The sequence below is a fragment of the Sparus aurata genome, chromosome 14 (genome assembly GCF_900880675.1).
Source record: "Sparus aurata chromosome 14, fSpaAur1.1, whole genome shotgun sequence".
Lineage (NCBI taxonomy): Eukaryota > Metazoa > Chordata > Actinopteri > Spariformes > Sparidae > Sparus > Sparus aurata.
In genome coordinates, this window is record NC_044200.1 from 15,607,915 (window position 1) to 15,634,960 (window position 27,046).

The 27,046-nt window shown below is 38.8% G+C and overlaps 1 protein-coding gene across 5 annotated transcripts in view; it reads left to right on the top strand.

The window, feature by feature from the left end:
- col7a1l (collagen type VII alpha 1-like) overlaps positions 1-27,046 on the top strand; it is a 57,496-nt gene that overhangs the window by 20,273 nt on the left and 10,177 nt on the right. For 3 of the 5 annotated variants that reach the window (XM_030439453.1, XM_030439454.1, XM_030439455.1), the window contains exons 18-91: positions 208-354; positions 768-887; positions 1,402-1,548; positions 2,437-2,691; positions 2,789-2,928; positions 3,392-3,515; positions 3,930-4,073; positions 4,176-4,363; positions 4,857-4,937; positions 5,187-5,204; positions 5,295-5,321; positions 5,457-5,522; positions 6,250-6,330; positions 6,439-6,465; positions 6,665-6,709; positions 6,837-6,911; positions 6,995-7,090; positions 7,589-7,615; positions 7,749-7,802; positions 7,989-8,060; positions 8,164-8,223; positions 8,392-8,427; positions 8,539-8,583; positions 8,763-8,798; positions 8,998-9,042; positions 9,836-9,907; positions 10,038-10,070; positions 10,953-11,024; positions 11,136-11,195; positions 11,334-11,369; positions 11,945-12,025; positions 12,327-12,362; positions 12,502-12,546; positions 12,720-12,791; positions 12,915-12,950; positions 13,272-13,298; positions 13,509-13,547; positions 13,641-13,703; positions 14,140-14,178; positions 14,260-14,304; positions 14,466-14,498; positions 15,304-15,369; positions 15,490-15,534; positions 15,666-15,701; positions 15,786-15,812; positions 15,898-15,969; positions 16,186-16,248; positions 16,458-16,475; positions 16,563-16,598; positions 16,690-16,728; positions 16,815-16,850; positions 16,942-17,079; positions 17,325-17,387; positions 17,688-17,870; positions 17,945-18,052; positions 19,330-19,374; positions 19,810-19,887; positions 20,241-20,297; positions 20,579-20,659; positions 21,505-21,558; positions 21,658-21,708; positions 22,929-22,982; positions 23,064-23,117; positions 23,247-23,285; positions 23,387-23,938; positions 24,058-24,093; positions 25,282-25,308; positions 25,406-25,465; positions 25,865-25,990; positions 26,089-26,160; positions 26,270-26,305; positions 26,475-26,534; positions 26,637-26,681; positions 26,799-26,834. In XM_030439453.1, the coding sequence (XP_030295313.1) occupies positions 208-354; positions 768-887; positions 1,402-1,548; positions 2,437-2,691; positions 2,789-2,928; positions 3,392-3,515; positions 3,930-4,073; positions 4,176-4,363; positions 4,857-4,937; positions 5,187-5,204; positions 5,295-5,321; positions 5,457-5,522; positions 6,250-6,330; positions 6,439-6,465; positions 6,665-6,709; positions 6,837-6,911; positions 6,995-7,090; positions 7,589-7,615; positions 7,749-7,802; positions 7,989-8,060; positions 8,164-8,223; positions 8,392-8,427; positions 8,539-8,583; positions 8,763-8,798; positions 8,998-9,042; positions 9,836-9,907; positions 10,038-10,070; positions 10,953-11,024; positions 11,136-11,195; positions 11,334-11,369; positions 11,945-12,025; positions 12,327-12,362; positions 12,502-12,546; positions 12,720-12,791; positions 12,915-12,950; positions 13,272-13,298; positions 13,509-13,547; positions 13,641-13,703; positions 14,140-14,178; positions 14,260-14,304; positions 14,466-14,498; positions 15,304-15,369; positions 15,490-15,534; positions 15,666-15,701; positions 15,786-15,812; positions 15,898-15,969; positions 16,186-16,248; positions 16,458-16,475; positions 16,563-16,598; positions 16,690-16,728; positions 16,815-16,850; positions 16,942-17,079; positions 17,325-17,387; positions 17,688-17,870; positions 17,945-18,052; positions 19,330-19,374; positions 19,810-19,887; positions 20,241-20,297; positions 20,579-20,659; positions 21,505-21,558; positions 21,658-21,708; positions 22,929-22,982; positions 23,064-23,117; positions 23,247-23,285; positions 23,387-23,938; positions 24,058-24,093; positions 25,282-25,308; positions 25,406-25,465; positions 25,865-25,990; positions 26,089-26,160; positions 26,270-26,305; positions 26,475-26,534; positions 26,637-26,681; positions 26,799-26,834 (5,438 nt within the window). The remainder of the gene's footprint in view (positions 1-207; positions 355-767; positions 888-1,401; positions 1,549-2,436; positions 2,692-2,788; positions 2,929-3,391; positions 3,516-3,929; positions 4,074-4,175; positions 4,364-4,856; positions 4,938-5,186; positions 5,205-5,294; positions 5,322-5,456; positions 5,523-6,249; positions 6,331-6,438; positions 6,466-6,664; positions 6,710-6,836; positions 6,912-6,994; positions 7,091-7,588; positions 7,616-7,748; positions 7,803-7,988; positions 8,061-8,163; positions 8,224-8,391; positions 8,428-8,538; positions 8,584-8,762; positions 8,799-8,997; positions 9,043-9,835; positions 9,908-10,037; positions 10,071-10,952; positions 11,025-11,135; positions 11,196-11,333; positions 11,370-11,944; positions 12,026-12,326; positions 12,363-12,501; positions 12,547-12,719; positions 12,792-12,914; positions 12,951-13,271; positions 13,299-13,508; positions 13,548-13,640; positions 13,704-14,139; positions 14,179-14,259; positions 14,305-14,465; positions 14,499-15,303; positions 15,370-15,489; positions 15,535-15,665; positions 15,702-15,785; positions 15,813-15,897; positions 15,970-16,185; positions 16,249-16,457; positions 16,476-16,562; positions 16,599-16,689; positions 16,729-16,814; positions 16,851-16,941; positions 17,080-17,324; positions 17,388-17,687; positions 17,871-17,944; positions 18,053-19,329; positions 19,375-19,809; positions 19,888-20,240; positions 20,298-20,578; positions 20,660-21,504; positions 21,559-21,657; positions 21,709-22,928; positions 22,983-23,063; positions 23,118-23,246; positions 23,286-23,386; positions 23,939-24,057; positions 24,094-25,281; positions 25,309-25,405; positions 25,466-25,864; positions 25,991-26,088; positions 26,161-26,269; positions 26,306-26,474; positions 26,535-26,636; positions 26,682-26,798; positions 26,835-27,046) is intronic. The other 2 variants (XM_030439457.1, XM_030439456.1) reach the window with 2 other exon arrangements.

A 27,046-nucleotide genomic window follows, 5' to 3' on the forward strand; every position in this document is an offset into this window, starting at 1 on the left:
ACTCCAACAAATATACATCCCTCACAAGTAGCATAATATTATATCTTATGACTAAAATATTAAATATTTCTTGAAAACCTTTTTGCATAATTGGTTATAATTGGGGATTATTGCAAAAACAGTTTTAATTGCAAATGAGTACACGACAGTATTGTTTGACAATCTCATTATCTGTAAATAATGAAATTTGATTATTTCCTGCTCAAGGGGGTGATGAGAAGTTCCACGTGGTGTCTGCTGCTTCCACTACCTTCACCATCCGCAACCTGCGGGAGAGCTCGGCTTATAAGATCCAAGTGGCCTCCATGATGGGAAACAGGGAGGGAAGCCCAGTCCTGGTCACTGCACGCACCTGTGAGTCCTGCCTGCCCAAAACAGTGAGGAACAGAATGAGATGTGCTCTCATCAGAGGTTTTAGGGAGATATTTATTACTATTAATATTATTATAAATATATCCTTGTGTCAAAGTTCATCATCCTGTGTAATACTTCCATTTAGAGGTCCTGTAACTCAAGTGTAGGTTACTCAACTCAGTGACTTCTACATAGCGTAGTATACAGATTCAAAATTTGGGTGCCCTGAATCAGATTGGAAAATGGTATCAGCACACATCCAGAGGTAGGATAAAAGAATCCTTTGTGTCCATGTTTGTCCATACACATTAAGCCTTTGATTTAAAAATAATACTGAATATTTTCTGTTCTTTAACTTCATGGCCCTTGCTATTCTTTTTTTTTTATCCATCATGTGTCTTCTTCTGTTTCAGTGGATCTTCCAAAAGTGAATGGCTTTGCTGCTCTAAACACGACAGACAGCAGCACTCTTCTCAACTGGACACGTGTTGCTGGCGCCTCTGGATATCTTCTCACTTGGAGGCACATCTCAGGTCTCACCCTTAATTTAGCGTCACGTTAACCTCCAATCAAAAGTTAACTCAATGAGTTCGGATAGAGCCCTGTCATAGGCACTGTTGTTTAACAGTGGCATTGTTTTGAGGAATCAATATTTGTTTGAATAATTTCCAAGAACCACTTTGATACTGATATTTATTTTCCAGGTCTCTCAGGTGTTGAAGTGGATATGTAATGTCGCACGACACATGTTATTGCATTGTGCTTTGAGTCTAGAATAAGCACTCTTTTGTGGGAGAGGGATAATTAAGAAAAACATTCACAAGACTAATATTCATGTTTAATTATACATGCATGACATTTACAAGCTCAATTTTCCTTTGGCAGGACCGACAACCTGATATGAGCAGGTTAACACAGTAGTCACTTGTGCCACTCATCATTGTATGATGACACATTGATTGCTTGGCTGATTTGAAAATCACTGTTTGTATAATCACTGTAGACTGTCTTGTAAACTAAATCAATTACTTCTCTTCTCATTTTCAGTGTTGGAGACAAAAACAGAGACCCTGGGTCCTGGTGTCACCTCCTATAAGATCAGGGATTTGCTGTATGGAAGAACATATATTTTTACCATCAGACCACTGTATGGAGAAGTCGAGGGCCCAATCAGCACGGTGTATCAGAAAATATGTAAGACATCACGTTAATGATGAAATCACTGTTCTGCATGCGACAGTATGATAATTGATTGCATAGGATATATGTATGTGCACTGCCCTTTTTTACTCTATTCTTACTATTGAGTTAAAGTCACTGCACTGCTTTTTCTGGCTTTAAAGAAGAAACAGTGTTGTTAGTAAAAGATGTCTATGCATTGTGTTGCAGAGATGTCTACTGATGTCACCATGATAAACACACTAGCCCCTCCCGTCTTGTAGTAACACTTTAAACCAACAAGAGAAAAGAGTATAAATTTCAACCGACAGATAACGCTAGCTGTGCAATAAATGAACAAAGGGGTTCTGAATTTAAGTTTTTCCCTTTTACCAAACTAAGACGAGCTTAAGTGTCTTTTTAATTCATCATAAAACTGAACTTCTTTCAAACTCAACATGACCCTGTGGCTGGTGCTGGTCAGAAGTCCTGGTCCAGACAAACTCTAGGCCACTGGCTCCACTGCTAACTGAGCTATGAGCTAATTAGCTTACTGTTGACAACTATGGCCAAGGACAGCTAGCAAAGAGCAGAAGTTGTCTGTTACTTTGGTGATATGCTCCCCCCTATCTTTTTAGAGCTTATTCTGGCCACATACTACAAATCACACCTTTGAGAAAATGCCTTACACAGAAAGTTAAGTAATGAATTTAAGAAATGCTGAGGCAACTCACTGAAATACATTGAGTTTCAACTTTTAAAACCACTGAGTAAAGTTCAGCTTCAGTTCACCATCCTTACAATCCTTTTTTCCTAAGCTGTATCCCAACTGTTGCAGATATCAACCACTCTGTCTCCCCTTGAGACATTAAGAGTCAGATTTAGGTTTTTTAATCAGTTGTATTCTGGCTCTGTGCATCTCAGTGGGACCGGATCCCCCGGTGGTAACAGTCAAATCTGTGTCGGCTACAGTCGCCCCTCGTATCACGACATCCTCCAACACCAATGCTACAGACACTCATAAAGCCGGCAGGACCACCCAGCACCCCATTGCTATGCCACCGACTAACTCCATAATCCCCAAGAAGCCTCAGGGTCAGCCAAGTGTCACTGCAGCCAAAGACGCAAGAGTCACCTCCCTCACGTCCAGTGCAGAGACAACTGCTCCACCAAGACCAGGTACTTGATGTTTGTACATTTTCTACATGATCAAACAGAGTAGTTCCTAGATTGTCAATGTGTATTCAAACCGTGTGTGTACTTGTGTTTTTGGCAGTGTGTGGTAAGGGCAAAGCAGACATAGTGTTCTTGGTGGATGAGTCCTCCAGCATCGGCGCTAACAACTTTATGAAGATGAAAGACTTCATATTCCGGGTGGCCACTTACTTCCCTGTCATTAGTTCTCAGGCCACACAGGTGGGTCTCATATCCAAACTTTATTCTCTTTTATCTTCTTCTAGCCTTTTATTGTTGTGATGATATGGCTGTACTTTAGTCTCTTTGACCGTAAATTTGTTGGCATTGCCAGACAATTACAAACTGGACTAGACTGCGTTGAATTTAAGTGATAATAGTTGCTGCAAGGTAGGAAACTGCTCCTGTGAGTCTCCTCTGAGGGCCGGCACCATTAGCAGGAACACAATGTGGAAGAATCTCACTCATAAATTGGCAGATAGGACTAACAAGGCACAATGCCGCGTAGACAGTGGCAGCCAAGTAAGACACATCTGCCCATAAACATGCAAAAATATGTATAGTATGAGTGGGGAGTGAATGAATGAAATGAATTTAGAATTGAAGTTAAAGCTGCATCACATTCAATTTAGCCAAGATGATGATGTTTTGATGATGTGTATGCCCTCCATTAATCTTCTCTCAGATAGCCGTGGTTCATTACAGCGACGAGCCTCGAATTGAATTCCGACTGAATGACTTCAAAGACAGAAACTCTGTGCTGAGGGCGCTCAGAGCACTGCGTTATGTTGGGGGCAACACCAGAACGGGTTAGTGCACACTTCTTTGCCTCTGTTTGCCACCTGTGATAAAATGGCAGATTGTTACTACAACACTGTTTAGGTTGTGCTGTTAGCAGACAGAAAATGTGCTATTCTTGGTCCTGCTTATGTGTACATAAATACCTACTGCTGACATGGCTTTTACCAAGTGAGATAAGCTCATCAAAGGAAATGTGCATTGTGCAGGATGGACAAACGCACAAATAAAAGTTTGTTTTGAACTTTCTTGATTGAAGGTGTGCAGTGCTTACACTCTCTATATGGTGTATGGAATAAGCAACATCATTACAGTACCTCATAATGGTGTTCAGACAGTTACATTTGGTCTACCAGCATTTTATCAGAGTCAGACTCTCCCAAAAGTTGAGATATTTTTCCCTTAATACTTTTTTGTACCTTCAGGAAAAGGCATCAGCTACGTCCTGCAGGAACTGTTCCAGGAGTCTCTGGGCATGAGGCAGGATGTGGCCCATGTTCTGGTTCTCATCACAGATGGCAGGGCCCAGGATAATGTCCAGCCACCCTCCAGAATTGCACGTGCTCTGGGTCAGTAAAAGTTAATGCATTCATTATTATTATGAATATCTGATAAAACTGGATTTGAAATGACTGAAAGACTCACCTGGATTATTTTCTGTTTCTCTACAGGTGTCAGCGTCCTGGCAGTCGGAGTTTCCAATGCAGACATAGAGGAGCTGAATAAGATAGCAGCGCCCACCAGCTACAAAAATATCTTCTACTCACCAACCTTTGATGACTTCCCCTCCATTGAGAGAGAATTTATCAAAAGCATCTGCAGTGAGGAACTCCTCTCCGAGTTCAAACTGAACGATGAGGCAAGACAAAAACAAAGAAAAACCATTGCTTGTCTCTTTTTTTCTGTCTTTGTTGGAACATTAAAGATATATTTCAAGCAGCCTTGTTGAGAAAAGATTCAAACGCCCTATACAAATAAATGCAATGTAAATAATCCTTTGCAATGGGCACAAACGCGTTTTGTGAGGGTGCACATGTACAGTAAATGCTCCTGTTAGCCACATAAGAGAAGTCTCCCAAACTACCTGTGGAGACACTTATGCATTCATAGTGACTCTGTAGAATCTACATTCATGTAAATGTAATCCCTTTTTTAATTGTCTTACAAAGACTGTGTAGGTGGAAACGATCCAGCAGTCTTGACTTTAGTTTGACATCAGAGTGGTGGAGGGGCCGAAATTAAAGTTGCTGCATTGCATAGCCATCTCTGCCATTTTATTCCACTGTATGTAATGTTAGTTGTCCATGATATCTTTTACAAGTGATTACCCTTTTTCTTATGTCCATGTTCAGTTTGCTCAGTTGGACACCCCGACTGGAGACCCAGAGGAGCTGCTTAAGCCTGAGGGCCCCTGCCCCTCCAATTGTGTGAAGGTGAGTACAAATTCTTCCTACTCCTCTCACCGCCACCTTTGTCATTATTGTTTTCATAATCTCTGTCATTATCATATCAGACAGAGGGCAGACAAATGTGTGAGCGGGAACAAATAACACAAGACAATTCCCTAGATACAATATTGTTCAGTTTTGGTCTTGAACAGGAACTAATAAGCAGCTCAAATAATGGTTCTTCTTTTTATTAATAGTCAATTAATTAATCCTATTATGTGTTTGTTTATCCAGGGCCAGAAAGGGGAAAAGGTGAGTTAACTGAATTGTGTTTAAATTGAGTTAGAAATGCATGCAAAGCAGTTTTGTTCATTGTCAGTGTTCTTACTCTCATCCTTTTAGGGAGATGGTTTTGGTCTCGGCGGTCTGGTATGTTTAATGCATTATGCACCGTCCTCTCTCTGTCCTGTATCAATTTATCCTCATTACTATTAATTTTACTATTAAAATCGTTATTATTAATTTAACTTCAAGAATAACCAACAGTATGTTTTGTTTTTGTAGAGATTTAGGCAAAGCCCTGGACAGTATGATCCATTTACTTCTTCCAAAGGAGAACCAGGAGAAAAGGTAAGAATCAACATCCACACAGTACACACCATCACTGTTGCTATCATCAATGAAAGGGTCTATTGTGGACAGTGTGCCGGAGGTTTGTTTTGTTCAGAACATATAAAACATAAATATTTCAAACACTAAAGATCAGAATCGTTCGAAACACCACTACTTTGGTGCATTAAATAATCGGATATTGGAGTCCTGCAGTGCGCGAGCCGTCAATTTATTTAATAAATGCCACAGCTAATAACATGACAGCTAAAAGTTGCCAGCTGTCGTAGTAACAGATGTTGCAATAAAACAAAAAGATGACAGATTGGGACCATAAAGACACAAGCTTTATGTAAAATGGAAATTGTATATAAAGTGACGGCTACATCATCTTTATCATTTTTAAACACACCCTCTCCACCCTGTGTTGAATATTGACAAATTCACAGGTGAGAAGATGTTTCTGCAAAATGTGTGCTGTGTTGGTGAACATAAGTCATCAGTTTGAAATCTGTACGGACTGGTTAAATTGATCCACAGTTTGTTTAATTTTCATCTTTCCTTGACTCAGTTACAGTAAATGCTAACACAACTGCACTGTCCTCATAGATCTAGTGTATCAAATGTTTTTCATTTGTACTCTATTCGATCTCATAACACTTCTGCGACTGTCGGGGTGAGTTGGGCTTTGCTGCGTATGTCTATTATTTCATTTTCCAGCAAAGACCATAATGTTTTAATATGGCAGGGGCCTCCTGGAACAGATGGTGTGCCTGGGTTGCCGGGACGACCAGGGAGAAGTGGACCCCCAGGTTCTGCCGGCCAACGGGTAACTAAATTGAGAAAACATAAGACCTCACACTGACTTGCTTTAAGTATATTTCATTTACGTCTGACTCTGAAAATCCTATTTGTTTGTTTGTTTGTTTGTTTTCAGGGCCCTCCTGGCATTCCAGGTGATATGGTAAGATGAAAATGACAAATATAAAACAAAAACCTTATTATTATTTTAGGCAAGCTGGCTAAAACTCAGATCATATAAATGTGATGCCTGTCTGACATCTTTGCTGCTGCTACCATGTATTGTGTCTATGTATTGTGCTATAAAGGTATCTACTGATGTTAGCATGCTAACCAGCTAGCTATGTTTCTTTCTATGGCAGGGTTTACCTGGACTCACTGGTCCAAAGGGGCAGAGAGGAGAGAGAGTGAGTCAAACATGTGCATTTAATTTAGACTGATTGCTTTCTCTGATTTCTTGAGCTCATGACAAGGTTTGTGCTGAATTTATTTTCTACTGGCAAAGATGTTTTTTTCTTGTATCGCTCCGCATAGGGAGAGCCTGGATATGTAATAGCTGGCGCAGATGCAAATTACGTTCCCGGACGAAAAGGAGAGCCAGGATCTTCAGTGAGTCTTCAAAAACATTTGTTTTTTTGTTTTTCAAAAGTGAACTTCATGACAACTTAAATATAACTTGCTGCATGTTACAGGGGCCCCAAGGACCTCCTGGTGTCCCGGGTGTCAATGGATCTCCGGGCATACCTGGCCAACCAGGACCAACAGGGTCACCAGGAATATCTGTCAAGGTAACATGGATCAGTGAACACTGACACAGCATAATGATGTTTTCTGTTTATAATATGTTTGGAAGTTTCTGTATTTGCCGGGGAAAATCAATGCCTCATTTTTTTTTTTTTTTAAATAGATGTTAGAAGACAAGGCTCTTTCAAAGTGCTTGAATATAAGTCTTTTATGCAACAATAGAAATTATACATAATAATATTTTTTACCTAACCTGCTAGCTGTCATTATAAAATTCTCATTGTAAAAACATTTAGCCTTGATCCACATCTGAATTGCACATTTGGCCTGGAAAGCCTTGAAAAGTCCTTGAATTAAATGTTTAACAAGGTGAGGGAACCCTGGTTGTGTTTAATGTAATCAGACATTTTTAGGCCTTAACCCCCGTTGTTTTAATGACGATTTGTTTTAATGGTACAGGTATCATGGCATCATGTTATATCAACCTACAGACACATGTGACGTGTCACAATTATTAAACGTGTTTTGATTGCACTTTGTAGGGAGATCCTGGGGAACCTGGAGAAAAGGTAAGAATGAAAGCTGTTTTGCATTCTTTTATTAGTCTTTTTTGAATTGCATAAATATCATGCATCATAAATCTTGTCTACTTGCATATTACGCCTATCTTTTATCTGATAACGCTTTCATTATGTTTGAAAGGGTTTACGTGGGAAGCCGGGTGTGAAAGGAGACAAAGGAGAGTCAGGAAGAGATGTAAGCACACAGTTGATAAAATTATAAAAGTGGCAAAAGAAATTGCACAACACAAATAAAAAGATTATTCTGAGGTGCCTTTTGAAAAATAAATTTGCATAATAAGTGGGTTTTTTTCTCTTCTTTCTTTCCGCTGTCTCTCACACACAAACTCTGATACATGCACACGTATGCAAACAACTGTAGGGTATTGCAGGTTTGCCCGGTCCCATTGGCATTGATGGCATTCCAGGTTTACCAGGCCAGAAAGGAGAGAAGGTAAAAGCGCTATAAATCAAAATATTAGAACATGTGCACGTCAGTCTACGAAAAATATATGACTGTAAGACTTAGTGGCCTGATTGATATTCATTCTCTGCAGGGTAAAGAAGGAATTGGTATACAAGGTATTCAAGGTCCTCGTGGAGAGCCTGGAGAGAAGGTATGGTATAGAAACTGAGTACAAAAGAAAAATCATCTATAAATATAGAATAATATCATTGAATTTTGAGTGGAATGTAGTTTAAGCATAGTCTGATATAACAAGTCAAAGTTTTGTTTCAGTGTTTGTTTCAAGTTTTGTTTCAGTGTTTGAACTCTTGTTTTGCAGGGAAATACTGGCTTCACGGGACCAATTGGCCCAAAGGTAGGAAACATGAAAAACACCTTTGATCCTTCCACAGTCTCTTTACTTCCTTTTTGTCAGAATCCTGTTTGTAGAATAACATTTGCCGTGTATTCTAACTTTTTTTTTTAGGGTGGTGTTGGAGACCAGGGCATCCAAGGAATCATCGGACCTCGGGTGCGCACTCATCTCCTCTTCAATCGCTCATAATGATATCCTGCATATTTTGAACGCGTTTGAATTACTCCTGTCTTAGTTGGATAAGTTATAAATCAAATCTTTTAAACTAAGGTTGGATATTGTGTTAGAATCAGCATTGAAAGGATTCAGAGCCATTGGTTTATTTTTACCTGCAGGGAAAGAAAGGACTCAAAGGGGAGCAAGGAGATAAGGTGAGTTCATCCCACATACATGTCCACTCTCTCTTCATTTGGCTGAAAATATTGGCTCTTAAATTGATTCTTTCACTTTATGTCTTTATTCAAATTCAGCCAGGGGTCACACCAGAGTAAGGGTGTGTGTATGTGAGTGTGTGCATGCATATGGATGTTTTAAGTGTTGAATAAACACACAAATGTTTTTCCTTTTTAGGGGGAACAAGGAGAGACAGGACCGATTGGACCACAAGGACCGACAGTGAGTGAAGATTGCATCTTACAGGATGACATTACACATCTATGCACCTTTTAGCCACTTCAGGTTGACATTTCATAGTGCTAAGACAAAGTATTCCTTCACATATATTCTTGCATACTTCCAGCACACTCAAACACGACATAACTTCCCACTAAAATCCACATCATCATAATTGCTTCTACTTACTCACCTGAGCATATTAAAATCCACTTTCTAATTCATTTTTGATTACAATGGAAGCCTGAGGCAGACACTATATTTATTGGGGCCAATTCTGAAAACATGCTGGAAAGTGTTTTTTTCAATGTCTCCAAACAGACATTAAGATTGATAACGAGTAAACGAGGAAGCCGCTTTTGCTCTGGGTTCTCATGATTAGGCTCGATCACAGATTGTTGTGATTACATACAATCATGAGCCAAATTGTCAAACCTCAGTGGATATCTTTAACAAATGGACCATTTTGTCCTGCATCACTGGTTTTTAATTTGAAACAGCATAGCGCTCTGGAAGAGACTATGACAAAAAAATGCTGTCATGATAAGCATCTTCCTGTCTTTTGTAATACAGTTTGCATTCTTCAGTTAAGAAAGTTTATTTCTGAACATAACAGCTAATAAGTGTTATGTGTTATAAGTGAGTGTTAGATATTGCTTATAGTTTTTAAGAATTCATGAGCAGAAAGTAAGTTGGGAAATAACACAATAGAAATATAATATATCTCTTTTGGCAGAGAGGCTTGGAGGTAATGATTAATCATAACAGAACATTTCATTTGTCTTGATTTTTCCAGGGACAGACGGGGCCCTTGGGGTTAAAAGGAGATGAAGGTCAGAGAGGAGCCCCTGGAGATCCTGCCAAGGGTGTAAGAAAACCATTTCACTCATTTAAACTTTTGCATAGCGATTGAAAAGCTCACATTCAAAATGAAATGCAACCAACCCATTTTAAGAAAATGGCATGAGACATAAGTCTTCTTTTTCTCACCACTACAGATAATTGGCCCAACTGGAAAAAAGGGTACAAGGGTGAGTAACCAAATTCTGCTTTTTTTTTTTCAAAGATACATTGTGTAGAATTTGGCATTGTGATTGTTTTGGCTCCCCCCACAGTTTCTGAGTGTAACACCACTATCATAAAAGCAAATCCCAGGTCTGTAACAATTGGCCAGATATAATTTAGGTGCTAACTACATTTAAAACTCATTACATGTTTGTTTCAATTGACTATTCTCAATTGCATTTAGTTCTCTGTGTTCCTAAAATTGTTTAGCTGATTCTTGCAGGGCTCTGTGCAACCTGGCCATTTAGAATGATGATTCAAAATATATAATTATACCCCTCAAGTGTTCCAGCCAAAAAGATTGCTCATGCCTCCAGAAAAGCTGTGCCTACAAGAAATATTTATATAATTAAAACTTAAGTCTGCAATGGTCTTCATCACTGAGCTACTTGACTACAGATTTGGAGTTTGAGAAGTTGTCTAAGAGGAGGAAAGTGTTACTCCCTGCCCAGGTTAGGTTTTCCCAATTAGTCCAAAGAGTTAAACTCTACACTGTTTGCTTTTACTTACCTTAACTGGTTTAAAGTAAGTCAGCCAGCCAGAGGGAGGGGATTTTCTTAATGTTTTATTCTGGCGAGACATAGCTAATTAATTGTTTGGGGTATTCTTGCAAACTCAGACTCAGTCCCTTGGGTCCGCTTTTCAAACACAATTAAGATTTTCTCTCATTAGCTTTTAGCAGTGGGACCAAACGCGCCATTGAATGGGACCTCTTTAATCTCAGTCCACAGGGTACCATTTAAAGTGAAGGGTTTTGTTTTAAAACTATTGGGATAATTGGGCCCGGTGTTCGGCATCACGTTGATTGATTTATGTGCACTTGTAACTAAATGTTTCCTGTCTGTCAGGGGGACGTTGGTCCAGTCGGCCCTACAGGGCCCCAGGGAATAAAGGGGGAACAAGGAGACAAAGGAGATAAGGTTAATAATAAGAAATACTGTACATCATGCTTGCATTTGTCATTCAAGAGTGAATATCTGTCAGTGTAGAATAACTGACTAACTGAGGATGGTTTGTTTTGATGTGTGCAGGGCAGTCCCGGTTTTGGGATACCAGGACAGCGGGGACCAAAGGGTGAAAATGGCGAGCGGGTGAGGCACCATTTAACACTGAAAATGTGTTGTCTGATATCACATTTGATTTATTGATAAATGATGTTTTATCCTTTGTTGTCTGATATCACATTTGTTTATTGATAAATTATGTTTTATCCTTTTTATCATTCACAGGGAAATGTGGGTTTGTCTGGAAAACCCGGACCAAAAGTAAGTAAAAACTGACTGTTTTACTTAAATTTGCTTTAATCTATATTTTTATGCAAACATATGATCAAATGATTAAATCCAACAAATGCCTAAAAAAGTTTTAAATGTCCGGTATTATAGAAAGTGAGGTTTACATGCCTAGTGTCGTTATACAGCAGGATTTAGTGCTTTATAAATAATGTAAAAGTAACAAATTGCCTAAACCACAGAATTAAGAAACTGTGCCTTAAAACAAGAAATCAGAACTTCCATAAGATTTTTATATCACAACTATACAGTCACCGCCCTCAGACACATCCGCATCACAAAAACACCAGCAGAGCTTTTATGGAAACACTGTGGGCGGTGCCTGCTCAGTCCTGTGAGAGCTGGCCAATCAGAGCAGACTGGGCTTCTTTTAGGAGGGAGGCCTTAAAGAGCGGGAGCTAAAATAAACATCAAAAATACATATATGTACCTGAAAGTGAGCATAATATGGGACATTTGATGTTGCTTTTATTATGTAAACGATAATGTGTACTTTAGTAAAAGTCAATTACAAGTTTCCCCTCAACAGAAGTTATGTGTTTGTCCAGGGGCAGGATGGCTCTAAAGGTGACAAGGGGGGACTTGGCTTACCCGGCAATCCTGGAGATCCAGGATTAAGAGGTAAAGATGTAAGTAAATCCTACATGACTGTTACAGCAGTGATACAAGTTGTTACAATTCAGCACAATCCAAACATATTTTAATTTAGAAAAGTTGCATCAGGACAAAGCTCAAGTTAAATTCAAACATAAAACAGAAGTAGAATATCATAAATGTGTGAGTGTGTAAATGTGTTTACAGATGTAAAGACATTTTAACTGGAGCTCAGGAAAATAAAGTTCACTTTGTCCCTTTATCTCAGATATTTACTGTATATTTGCACAGTATTGTAATTGTAATATTTAGAGTGACTGTAGGCTTTGTGTGTAGGGAGTGCCTGGAACTAAAGGAGACCAAGGACATAAGGTACAGTCCACACATTTGTTATGTTGGTCAGCGATGTTGTTTTTGGAGGTTAGGTTGATTTATAATCACAGGTATACTTACATTTATAATCAACACAATCATACACTAACTTTGAGTTATAACATTTTGTCTTCCACAGGGTGAACAAGGAACCCCTGGAGAGCCTGGTGATAGGGGAATTAGGGTATTTATTTTGTGTTTTCCAAGAATAAAGATAGATATGAAATCAAAAATATGTATATAATATACATATAAACTTGCAAACTTAATTTTTCCACATTTGATCTGTAAGACTGTGGATCTAGCCAGCAGTGCAACACGATATCTCTTCCTAATTCCTTTGTTAATATTGATCAGGGTCCACTGGGATTACCAGGGCGACCAGGGGATCCAGGAGAGAAAGGAGATCTTGGGAAGCCTGGCCCACTAGTAAGTTTTCTTTTTAATTTCATTAAAAGACTACACTTTAATAGAAGCAGACTGTTATTTTGTATTGTGAAGGTAATAATTGAGCTTAAACTGCAACACGTGATTGTTTTCTTTTTTGTTTAGGGCACCGATGGAAAGAAAGGCGACAAAGGCGATCCGGTACGTTTGTATTCACCACCATCTCTCTCTCTCTCTCTCATTGACGAGCAAGTTTATTGTTTCTCCTGGTTTACACTTTCCGATTATTCTTCTGTGCCACTCACCATGTCATATTATCACAAACTGCTATTGTCCTGTGACTTCGTGATTTCTATTTTGATATGTTCAGTAATTAAGGTTGGCTTTTTGTTTGTGCCGCACTTCATTGCACCCACTATTTTTCCTTTGGGCAGCAGATATTGTGTTTAGCAGTTTGTCATTTCAGATTTTAACTGTGTTTTCTGGTGCTCTTCTTTTGATCACACTGCTGTTGTCACAAAGGGAAAACCTGGACCTCCGGGAGCGCAAGTAAACAAACCTCTGTTATCATTTCTGACAGCTTCTCATCAGTTCAGCCATGTTTGACAAGGGCATTCGTTGTAACACATTTCATTAAGAACAAAGGGGAAAAAACACCACTCTCCCATAAGACAACTGGAAAAAAAAATGTCTGTTCTCAGTCAGTTGAAATCGTGTCAATAACAAGTTAACGTTTGATTTCTCATTTTGTTCCATCAGATTGTTGCAGACAATAATGTTCTGACAAGAGTGATAAAGGTAATTAAAAAGAAATAGCATGCAACATGTTTCATTTCATTGAATGTTATTTTGTGGATTTAAATGTGTCTGCTTCCCCCTCCTTTCCTTCAGGGAGAACCAGGAGAGCCTGGTCAGCCTGGTTTGTCAGGAGAAACAGGTCTGCCTGGACCAAGAGTGAGTGTGCTTTACATGTTGATCATATCTACCATTAAAATTTCTCAAAACCCACAATGTATCAAATATACCATTAATTGATTGACGGAAAATGAATTTGCATAATTTCTGCAGTTTTTCACTCCACCTTTTCAACTGTGACAATTTTCTGGTTTTCTTTTTTTTCGGCAAGAAATTTGAATATCTTTGGGATTTGGACTGTTGACATTACCTAAAGTTCAACACTTAAATGATCAATCTTTGCATAGAGAATATAATATGCTGATTAACTGATAATCAAAACAGTGATTAGTTGACAAAAGTTAGCCCTAATTGCATTACTTTCTAAGTTCTAATCTCTTTGCAGAGTTCACACGTTTTGTAGGAGACAATAATAATTAGGTTTACTTAAATTTCTTGAATCATCCCAACATTTTGAATATGTGTCTCTCCACAGGGTCCAGAAGGGAAACCTGGATTACCAGGATCATCTCTGGTACATGTCTACATCATTTTACATTACATTTATCATGGTCCTGTTTGTATGTTTTAAGATATGAGACCTTTTGCTTTGCAGGGCAGTTCGGGTCTTGATGGTTTACCAGGGAAACCAGGGTTTAAGGTTATTCAAACTCATGCACACAGTTGTACTAGTTATTTATATACTATATACTTTTTTTTAATTATTTATCATAAGTGTTATTAAAAATATGCCCATGTGAATTGCATTGTGCATCATACGTTTGCTGTGTGAACTTACAAGATGTTTTATAATAACTGCAGGGTGACCAGGGTTTAAAAGGAGAGCCTGGTCTGGTGAGTGCACCAATATTTTGTTCATACATTATTACATTTGCTCAAATATCAGAAAAAGAATCTTTGTTTACACAGGTGTGTGGGTAGCTATTAGACAACAGAACTCGGGAACTGTTAATAATCCACCACATGAGTGGAAACTGGAGAAATAATTTGCCTCACTTCAGTTCATATCAATGACACACATATTGTACACCTTTGATCTCATTAAGCAGTTGTCTGAGCTTGTGACTCTGTTGATACGGCTGAATCAAAAGACTCATTATGTGATGATGTCAGACAGACTGAAACACAAAAATCACGACACAGAAATGATCAGATGCAAGAGTATTCAGTTTACTAATGATGAAAAGACCAGTTCTTTAAAGTAACCTGGTTCTTCTCGTTTCTCTGCCACCAGGGAATACAGCCTTACTTTTTATTGGTAGGAAAAAATGGTTCAAAAAGTAGGCCATCCAAAACTATTTTTTACCGTCCACTTACATAAAAAGTAGCCCAGTTGTGTGGAAAACTGCCCAATCTGGCAACACTGGTTAGGAATAAGTACAGTGTCTTGTTTACAATACATTTGAAAGCAGAACTGGACACACTTGCCTGAAATATTATATATATATTGTCCATTGCCAGGGATTAGTTTTATTAGATAATAAAATCACAGAAATCAATAAAAAAGAACACTAATCTTTTAGTAATGTTTCACTAAGTAAACTGTATGCCAGGTTCCCTTTTTGCCGCTACATATTTGTTATTGTTTTGGACAAACAATGTTTTTATGCTTCATACTATTGTTTTTGTATGTGAGCAGAAGGGAGATAAAGGAGACCAAGGCCGGGTTGGGATTGCTGGAATGCCTGGTTTACCGGGAACTCCGGTGAGTAATCACGTTGCCGATCCATCCTTCAAACATTTCTAATGGTCACAGTCCGTACTGGAGTCTACGTTCAAGCCTATGTAACAAAATTTTTTGCGTTTTATTTCCTCTGCTGTTCAGGGGAGACCTGGCATTGATGGGAAGAGAGGCCTGCCAGCAAAAGATGTGAGGAACATTTCACCTATTTTGTGTGACACCAACTGGATTACTTTTATGCCTAATGTTTCAGCTATTTTTACATTATTGCGAACAAAAAGACGTGTTGAAGTTGAAAATGCATTTTTCTTTTTACACAGGGAGAAAACGGACCAAAGGGAGACATCGGGGAAAAGGTTATTAAAATGTATTGCTAACAAAAAGAACATTTATCTCTTTTATAAATATGACATGATCTTTCAATGTGCCTCTCTTTTCAGGGGGACAAGGGAGATCCAGGTGCCAATGTGAGTGGTGTATTGATTCAAAACTAAAGTTATCAGTGTGAGAAAACTAAGGTTGCACCTTTAGAGCATCTTTCTTCCTTCACAGGGTAAAGACGGCGGTAAGGGGGAACCAGGACCTCCAGGTTCACCTGGTATGCAGGTGCTTGTCACTCCAGAGGTATGTATAATTACCTGCATTGTTGGTTCCTGAAAGCATATTTCTTATTTGCCATCTCTTACCAAAGCATAACAGTAGATTCAAGAGTTAATGAAGGCTTGCACCCAAAATCATTATCACCTTGGCCCATTTCTTGTTGTAAATGATTCAGAAAAACATTAAGCAGGTCTACCTAAACCTGCCTGGCAGCTTCAGTTGATTACTTCTTTTTCTCAGGGCGCCACCATTGACGAAATCCGGCAAGCATTTCCAATCCCAATGGGTCCTCCAGGAGCTACTGTGAGTATAATGCTTACACACGTGTCATGTATATGAATAACGGCACATGATTTTAGCTGTTGCATGGCTTAATTCATGTTTGGCCTGCATGACATCCGAGTCATAATGCAGCGATGACTGTAGTGCCTTTATTGTGGGTTGGCAAGCTTGATGTCATGCATTGTAGATGCATGTTCCAATGTCTTGCTCCTCTGTTTCCGTGTGTTTAGGGTTCGCCAGGAATGAAGGTAAGATGGTGATGGAGTTTATTCTTACTTATTTGTAAAAGAAAGACAGAAATATTAGCTCTGCAGCTCATTTGTCCTTTTTTGCAGGGTGATAGAGGAGAAACAGGCCTGAGAGGAGACAAGGTAGTGCTTCAGTGTTGTCCCTCAAAAAACAGATGAATATGGAAATGTAAATTATATTTTCTTGAATGCATTTATTATAATGTTCCTGCAGGGTGACGCTGGAGCTCCTGGAAGGTCTATTGAGATGAAGGTGACTAAAGGATTAAGTCATTTCTCCTTTGGGATACATTTTCTTATTTTCCACATTGATCATTATGTGTTTTTTCTCTACTTTAGGACATTGAAGTGATGTTTGAAGCCTACGGCATAAGGGTGAGCTCTCAGCATGACGTATGAATTTTCAGGTTGATAGAATTTGTAATAGTATCCCAGTTTGACCTTCTCACTCAAATCTATTTCTCAGCTGCCGTTGCTGAAGGCTCTGATTGACAGGCTGCTGCAGGAGGGACTAGAGGAGCTGCTTCATGTACTCGACATCTCCAAGAAAACAACAAATGAAAAGAAAGACACTCATACCTCCAACGTCATCACTGAGTACACAGTACGTAAACCCTAGGGCAGCAGTGTGTGAGTTGTTTTGTAAAAAATGATTATAGAGGCCATATACTGTATGTAAGTTCATGTAAGATGATGTAAATTCTTTCAATACTCATAACTTTCAGTAATCAATTTCATGGTCTATTTTTCAAACAACCATTTCAATCATGAGTCACCAACTCCTGTCCATTTCCCAAACAAATGGAATTAAGACACAAAACGATGCTCATTTTCTATTTGCTTTCACAGAGTTCAGTGAACTTTGACCTCTCCGGACAGCAGTCGGACACCATTGAGGACCCTGATTTAGAGGTACAGCTTCTAGAGTCTCTGTCAGTTGTAAGTCCCCTAAAAAAACGTATTTAGAGTCATTAGAGAGCTTGTAGATTGGGATTTTTTAAGGACAAATCCACTTAGGTAAAGTTCTGTCAAACAATCTGTACTCTTATTACATAATACTAGTGCTCCATAATATCACTTGCTGTTATCAGCTGTCATCAACACTTAGATTTTCAACCACTTTGTACTGTGTATTGTTTTTGATATATGCTTTTGGTCCAAAGCTAAGTAAATATTGTCTCACTTGCACTAATTCTATATTTTTATTTAAAGGACCCTTTGAATGAAACTGCAGAGGGTCCTACGTTATGGAACGTTACCACAATGAACAGAGAGAGGAAGGTAAAGGGATCCAGAGGGAAGGTGGTAGTGAATGGGGACAAAGATGGAGCATCTTCTCTCAGAATAAATATGACTGAAGTCAACTCTACGTTCAATTATACTACGACGCAGGAGGTAAGGACATTTTTGAAAAGTGTAATTATGTTCTGGTGATTGGAAAACAATACAAATGTACACGTGTATGTCAGCCGGTTTCAGGGTTACCAGAAACTGTGGTGGAGACTGTTGTCCTCACACAGGAGGACTCTCTGAAGAAGAACTCAGGACAAAAGAAGAAGAACAGGGAACGTGGGAAGGTAAAGTTACCATGGACATCTTAATTGATGATCTGTTTTACCCCTAACTAATCAAAAACAGTGTTTTTTCATTCATATTATATTAACAACCAACAAATATTCCTTGGAGAATTTTTTAACAACTGTTATTATGTTTCTTAACTGTCTTTGATAACTTAAATTTATATTATTAAAGGAGCATCCTGGTACTGCATGTTTTAGCTCAAACATCCTAACTTCCAAGCATTCACTGAGTTCAGTTGCCATAACAATATAAAAATCAAATTAGATAGTTTTTTTAATCAAGGTATTGTACAGTCATAATATAGATGGGAGCAGGGCCTTTATTGGAATAAGAGAAAGCTAAAAATGTTTTTTAAGGATGCACATGTGTGAAATGTCAATGTTTTACATAAAACACAGCACCATTTTACAAAAATATCAATAACAATACTCAAGTCTCAAGTTTTGGGGTTTCAGTATATTCTTTATCAGTCAAATCATTTGTTTCTTACTTATTGATACACAGACCAAAACTTCTGCACAACTGTGGATCGACAAGTGCATAGGGGAAGACCATGGGTGAAAAAAATAAGAGCTCCCATACACTGACCTCTTCACTTGCAATCAGGAAAGTGTAACAACAACACCTTATGTTGTTAAAGATGATGACTCTAATCAGTTCACTCTCATCACCTGATGAGGGTCTTGGCGAAGAAAGATTGTTGTTAGATTGTCCTGTTTGAAAGTGAAGAGGACAGTGTGGGGGAGTTTTTTCGCTCTTATTCGACCCTTGGTCCTATGCACCTGTCGATCCACAAGTGTGCTGAAGTTTGTCTCTGTGAATCTTTAAGAATTCACCAAGTCTGGACCTTCATGACATATTAAAAAAAAACAGATGAAAATTACCTTGACCTAAAATAAGTGGCTGCCTGCAAAGGACGCCAATAGGCAGGGTAATTGATCTAATTTAATCTAGAGATTCTAATCCATGTATAAAATGACTCCAAACATGGTCATTAGTATTTGTCATAAATGGGCTGAAACATGCAAAACTACCAGTGTGCTCCTATACAAATGAGTCTAAACTATTTGATAACTTTAACACTGAGGGCTCCTAAACACCTTAATTTAAAGTTGTGCTTTCATTAAATTAATTTTGATTTCATTAACTTCTTATTCCCCTCTTGAATATCTCCCTCAACTTGTAGTATCAACTCATAGTTTCACACTTGATCATCAAGCATGAGAAACCTTTATCTTTTTTTCTCTCCGACTGTGACCTTCTTAACCACCAGGGCAAAGGAAATAAAGGAAGACATAAGAGGCAGAGACAACGCCTGGTAAATGTCCTTGAAGGGGGTCGAACTAAACTTGAAAACCTCACTAAACAAAAATAAAACTAACAAAGCCATCTCACGCTGCAAACTTTACATTTTTGTGTTAACTATCACTAAGATGACATTAACATAACATTATGTGTGTAGAAATAACAGCTTTAATACTAAAACCTCATAAAGATAATCATAAAAAACTAACACGTTTTTTAAATATAACAAACAGAATTAACCAGTTGCTGTATATTTGGCGTGGCCAGTAAAACTAAAGCATGCCTTTGTCTTAATGTGCTTCTCATCATATTGCTAACAGGTTGTTGATTAATGGGTTGCTTTGTAACCGCTTGGCATTGTTGTGCTCCCAGCCACTGACACGAATGATAAATTATGATGTTCAACAGTATCTTCTTGTGATTATTGTCATGTCTCCTTTATCCAAAGACAAGTGGAGAGGACAAGCGAGACGAGGAGGAAGAAGAGGAGTTTTATAACGGCGAAGAATACAGTTACGAATATGAGGTGGGCTACTGCTGCAGTGAATGACTAATTTGTGAACTGTGGGAAACTTCAGTTTAGAGTGATGATTGATGACGTGGGGTTGTTACAGATTTGGAACATAGTCATAGTGGGTGTCTTCTTATTAACAGACCTGTCAGACCATAATCAAATCCCCTGTTTTTTTAAAGGCAACGTCTCATCTCTGCCCACACTAAATGCTGGAGAGAGTTGATTAATGACACACCCACTAACTGAAGTAATTATTAAAAATAAATTAGTTTGTCATTACAGCCCACTGCGTGTGCTCTGCCCATCATCCACGGCGCTGTAGGTGTTTAAAAGTGACGCTGAGATTAAATTTGTTTTCTGAACAGGAAGAGCCTAACCTGGACAACACCTCGGGGTCTCAGGAGAGGAGACACAACAGACAGGTACATTTGCGTCAAACAGCATGCTGTCATCTGCTTCAGCTGGGAAATATAAAATATGCTCCATGTTTTTTAATCATATGCAGCTGAACAGATGAATTCCTCCACCCGGTAGATAAAAAGCGGAGCATTAACAATTCTGCAGCCCCGATAATAAAAAAACTCATTCATTGTTGCAGGACTGATCTAATAGAAAGGTAGCAAAGACAGCTGAGCTCAGTCAGAGTGTTGCACTGCTGTACCTGGAGAATAATAACATATTTATATGGGTTTTGTCTTTATAGGAGGGACATCCTGCACAGTTGGAAACCTCCAGTCATCCTCCAACATCCTCCTCAGACAGAGAAACAGATACTACACTCAATGTATGATTCATATTTGGTTTGTCAACAATTGTTTTGGTTGTGAAGAGAAGTCTAAGAAACAAGAACACAGGTCAAAACCCCCATCAGTACAGCTACTGACAGTGCAGAACACAGTCAGACAAAGAAAGGAAAAGGGAGAAAACTTTTCTAAACCGGAGACCATTTTGCTCTTAGATCACATCAGGTGGAAAGTAACACATAATAAGAATATAATCCACAAAATAAAACAGGAAGTGACTAACCAAATACCCAAAACCATGACACATACAGTATCTGCTGTGCTGATATGATGATCAAACCCATATTTGAGCTTGATCTGAACTGCAAATCTTTCGTGACTGCATCTTGCACTGTTGTGATGGTATCAGCAGACAGACATATAAACACCAGGCAAAGTACTCAAAAAGGCTTCTATGGTACCTGCCATTGCAAAAGAGCATGATTTGCCATGATGACTCCAGGAATGAGTCATGATTTTCGAGTATTCGACTAGTCATTCAATTATAAAATGCTGAATTGTGCGTGTGCCTATGGTTTCATCATAAAAAAAATATTTTCCATTGTTTGTTTTCTGGAAATAATGCAAAAGGCTGATTTCCATTCTCTCCATTCAGAATCAGACTTTTTAGCTTTAATTATGAAAAAACAACATTCAAGTCTGTTGGGCCTCATCAGGTGACATCAGCCTTTAAATTCAAATTGATGTCTTCAAACGTAAAATTCTTTTGTATCAGGGAAGTGTGGCAGATATTTCTGCACAGATAATTGATATAGGGGTGAAGTCATATATGCACGATGAATTTTGAATGTCTCAGTAATCCTACTTTTTGATATTTCATCCCCAGGGTGTCTTGGCAACCACACAGCCACTATCTCAACCCACTGATGTTATAGATGAGGTATGTAGTGACACATATGGATTTTTTTTTTTCAACATTGACTGTCAAAGTGGTGTTTTCGCCGTCATACTTGTATCTCTCCTTTATTGTTATGACCAGGATGAAAAGTCACTGCCTACACCTCCCATCATGACAGAAGAACGAGATACGGTAGTGATTTGATTTTAATTTAAGTCATGCAGGCTTTTTCTTTTTCTTTGCATGCCCTGGAATGTAAATCTCTCTTAACTTAAATCTTTCACTTAACAAAGGAAAGTGATGGACAAGTGCTTCCTGTTCCCTGTCATATGCACTTGGCATCACCTTTCAAGACCTTTTTTCTTCCTTCTGCCTCCTTTTCACCAGTGCAAAAAAGGTGCAACTCTAACGTGGATACCAAAAACATGACCAAAGCATGAGACAGGAGAGCATTTTTGAACCGCATGGTTTTAGCGTGATCTCTTCAAAGCTTGTCTGAGTGGGAATGAGCAAAAACCGCAGCCTCGTTCAACTCTTCCGGAATGATTTACTGACAAAGACAAACTTCCAGAGAGTGACTTTTAATACTTTCTCTCTCTCTCTCGTTTTTTTTTTTGTAAACAGGACATCTCTTAATTCCCGAGAGACTCTGACTATAGAGTGTTAAGCATTCATAAGAAAGCACGTGGAGAGTGTGAATAAACTACAAAAACTGTTTTGCTGGTGAGGAGCGCTGAACCTGAGCAACGTTTCATGAGCGAGGACTTCTTTCCACACAGAGATGATGTCACTCACCCAAACCTGGCCATACCAAAGTTCATATCTTTCAAGAGTATGTAGCACTCTAAAGAAGATGTCCAGGTTGTTTTCATTCTTCACTTTGTTCCTTATAAATGCCAGTATAGTCTTACATTTTCTTACCTTGTCTGCAACTCCTAATTTATTTATTAAGACATATATCGTAACAAATAAATATCACACTCGTTCTCTCAAACAATTAAAATAAGTTTTTTTTTTTGTCATGTTGTACCGAAATTTTATTTATTGAAACATGGAAAATATTTTGTGTTGTAGCCTCATCAAACATCTTTGAAAACCACCGATATTATGCAAAATGTAGTGGTAATGTAAGCAATTTTATAGCCAGGTCAGACACAATTTTTTCACTGGTGAAATATTTCTCTGTTTTTACTGTGTTTTGTCTGTGTTTAACCTCTCTGTGCATGTATCCTTCAGTAAAAAAAAAAAAAATATGTTTAAATACCTCTCTAAACAAGTCTGTGTCTTTCTTTCTTACATTTTTACAATTATACATACATCAAGTCCACATATTATTGCAGCTGTTTTTAAGGAATCATCAACATATATGAAGCTAAATTTGCTCATGAGAAGTTTTTTGCGGGGCTCGTCAGGTTCCTCGGTCCCAAATCAGGGTGAAGAAAAGCGCCCCCTGGCCTGACTCCATGGTAAGTGTCACTTGGTTTTGTAGAAGAAGGAGCGATTATAATTTTTAAGATATGTCAGTAGTGATGATTTTTGTATTCTAGGCATTCATGCCAGGTGCCCCAGGTGGAAGAAATCGTTTCAGGGAGACACAAAAAGTAACGTTTTTCACCAGGTTTTCTTTCAAATTAAGATTTTCTACATGTGGCAAATGAATTATGAAAATGCAATTTCATGGTCACTCTCTGTGGAGCATATATGAGATTCCCCCTTAATTTTGATTTCAGCATCTGTCCTCTGGAGCGCAGGGTGTTAGCAGCTGGAATGTAAGTCTGATATTAACAGTGAAGATGAGTTCTAATTTTTAAAAATTAAGATTAAGGCTTCTAAATACATTTATTTTGTGTTATAAAACTTGTGTCTCCAGAGGAAGAAGGGAGAAACAGATACCTCAAGGCTGAGGCAAGAATGGAGGGAGAGAGAGCGATACAGTGATACAGAAAGAGAGGTATACACAGGAGGTGGAGAAGACGAGCAGACTAATGATGAAGAAGTGGAAACAGGCACTGATCCAGTCTATGAGGAGGAGGAGAGGAGCGGAGACTACGACTGGGAGACGGGGGAGGACGTCGATCGAGAGAGGGAAGGAGAGGAGGAGGACCTGGAGAGTCAGAGAGAGAAGGAGAGGTTGGAGATGGAGAGGGAGAAGGAGGAACTGGAGAAAGAGAGGGAGGCTGAGCTGGAACTGGAGAGAGAAAGAGCGGAGAGGGAGAAAAAACTGAAGCTGGAGAGAGAAAAAACGGAAAGGGGGGAAGAACTGGAGAGGGAGAGGACAGAGCAGGAGGGGGAGAGAGACTTGGAGAGGGAGAGGGAGGAGTGGGAGTGGAGGAGGGCAGAGATGGAGAGAATGGGACAAAGAGGTTACGATGAGGAGACTGGACAGCCATACCCATACCCTCCAGAGTATTTTTACCTAAAGGTAAGGGCACAAAGTATTCACATCATGATCTTACAGTAACATCATGACATCAGTGTCAATTTTTCGGAATGCAGTTTGATTAAGCAATGCTGATAATGTACTATACCTTTCTGCAATAGGGGCAACAAGGTGAGAGTGGGAAACCAGGAAAAAAGGTGAATAACGATGTTTTAAACATTAAGAGTATACTCTATCATAGCTACCCCTTGTAAACCGTAAGACACCATTACATATGTATGATAACTGTCATGGAGCTCGCCCTAATGCCACTAAAACTAGTGTTTTTACATTTTGGCAACCCTGATAAAAGTGTCAGTTCACCCTAATGGCACAAAACATATTCTTACTGAATGTATCTAAAGGGTCACACCATGCAAAAGTAAATGCTTTTCTTCCACAAGTCAGCTGAAGTGTATAAAAACCAACAAGGTGATGTGCAGCAGCTATAATGTTTATGACCTCAGTTTAGCATGGTATCATGCTAATGTTTGCTAATTACCCCCCCCCCCCCCCCAAAAAAAAAAAAAAACCAAGCACACACAGTTGAGCCCGAGGGGAATGGTAATTAGTTTTGAAAGCATTAGTTAAAATGCTTGTTAAAAAAAAAATCTATCAGAAACAAATTGATATTTGGTGTTTTGACTTGATATTTACTGGATTTACTAACTAGTACTTTACATTTTTAAGTTTGAGCTCTTTTTGCAATATTTTCCTCTGAGATACAGTGAAGTTTAAGCATGTGTAAATTGCATACAATAGAAAATACTCAATTGAAGTACCTATCCTTGAAATAGATTACATGAGAAAGCGTACCCACAAACAAAATGACATTGCAACACTAATAAGAGTAAGTGTGGAAAATATGTTTTGTTTGATAATTTGGGTGGAGTGATCCTTTAAACTGAAACATATGCAGTCACTGATCTCGCCCCCCTGATCACACTGATTTAAAGCATCATCATCCTGAGATCACAGAGCAGGAGTGACAGTCTCCACATGAAATGTGCCACCAGTTCATAAAAATATCATCGCTGCTCTCCCTGACTACCCACAATGCACCGGTGAATGACATCAGAGCTCAGGGAGAACTTCTCTCCCGTCTCGCTTGTCAGTAGAGTCGCTTGGCTCCAGGCCTTTGATGTCCCCTCTGCTCTATTTCTGTTTGACAGTGAGACAGTAGATTAAAGCAGACATTAATAATTCCCCTTGTTAAACATGCTGACACGTTTTTTTATTTTTATTTTGAATTCCTCTGTGTTGGTTTATTTTGGCTCATGAAAAACAATGTGCTGAGATGCACATCAGCTGTCTGATACGGGCTCTTTGTGTCCACACACTTCCAGGGTGAAATTGGTGAAAAAGGACAGAAGGTAATGTACAATGTTCATTCAAAAGCTAATATCAACATAGCTGTTGTAGCTTTTAGCAGTGCAATGAGGAAATGGTTTTGTGTTTTTGTGTTTTTAGGGAGAGCCAGGCATCGGCCACAGAGGTCCAGAAGGCCAAGCAGGTCCTCCAGGGCAGAAGGTGACATTTCCCTCCTTCCTCTTTTACTCCTCTTAAAAAGTAAAAGCAAGAAAAAAAAAATACAAGCAAACTTTTGTTTATAATGCCCACTCTGAATCAATTAATCCCCACCGTCTTTTCCATCGTGTTCGCTTTGAATGACTCTGCTCCCCATCGTGGTTTTAATTTAGTGGATTTAATTGGCTCAGTGATTCACTCCCTCTTTTAAAATTGTGTTTGAGCGTATAAATTGATAAAGGAAAGAAGAACTTTATGCAAAAGCAATTAGTCAGAAGTGATAGAAGAGCTGAATAATTACATTACATGAAAAAAGGTGACCTTTAACTGTTTTTTATCCAAGCATTTCATTCGTTTTCATCTTTCTCCTGCTTTTACTCTTCTTTCCTTGTGTTGCCTCAGGGTGAACCAGGTGAGTCGGGGCCTCCAGGTGCTCAGGGCATCCAGGGTATCCTTGGTAACGCAGGCATCCAGGGCTCTCCAGGCCTGAGGGGCCCGCCAGGGGACCCAGGAGTGCCGGGCAGAGAGGTACATCATCACGTATTAGAAGTTTCTTCTAACTGGAGCTCGTTTGAATCAGGTGAAATTAAGACAGTGATACTCGCTTGTTTCATGTATCTCTGCAGGGTGAACGAGGTAAAAGGGGGAGGAATGGATCACCTGGAGCTCCTGGACCTCGAGGGCAAGCAGGACCTCAAGTAAGACTGATCTGAATGCTCATTGCATTTGATTTAAGTGATTTTTCATAAAGCTTTCAATCAAATCAATGATATCTTCTTTTGCTACCACTGTATCTCTTTAATAAAGGGTCCTCCTGGTCTATCTGGAGTGAAAGGAGAAAAGGTACAAATACTGTATATATATTATTCAATTAGTAATTATTTATAGTTTGTTTGGTACATGAATGCAACATAATACTATAAGAAATTTGTTTCATGTTTGTAGCAGCAGGATATTCATTTTGATCTATTATAAAAGATGTCTATATTATTTTTCATCTCATCTTCATCAGGGCGACAGTATTCCTGGAGAGCCCGGTGCTCGGGGGTTGGCCGGCTTCCCAGGCAGAAGGGTGAGTTGTCCTCATCTTACATGTCAACAACATTTTGAAAAGCTTTTGACATTGTGTTTAGTGCATTAATCCAAAAATGTAACATATTTATTTTCTTCCCAGGGTGAAACAGGCGTTCCAGGTGTTAAAGGAGTTCCTGGACATCTAGTAAGCAACTTTTCAAAACCATAAAACTGAGAATGATTTTATTAAAAACCATGAGAGTTTCACTTTTGTTCACTTAAAGACAAAATCTTTTCCTTTCACCTTTTTGTTTTTTACTAGGGTCCAAAAGGCTTGCGTGGCAGCAAAGGTGAAAAGGTGAGCCGTTGTTTTTCAATTTATGACTCTTTTCATATGAATCATTCACTTAACCAAAAGTAAATCATTTTCATTCAACTTTAAAATTTTCAAAAAATTTACTTTATTTACGTGAAAGTGTAAATATTGCAAGGAAAACATTTTATTTGTATATGCCACGTACGGGTCAAAGGTGCGAATGCTCAGTGGGTGGTCACTTCCACTTCCCCTGC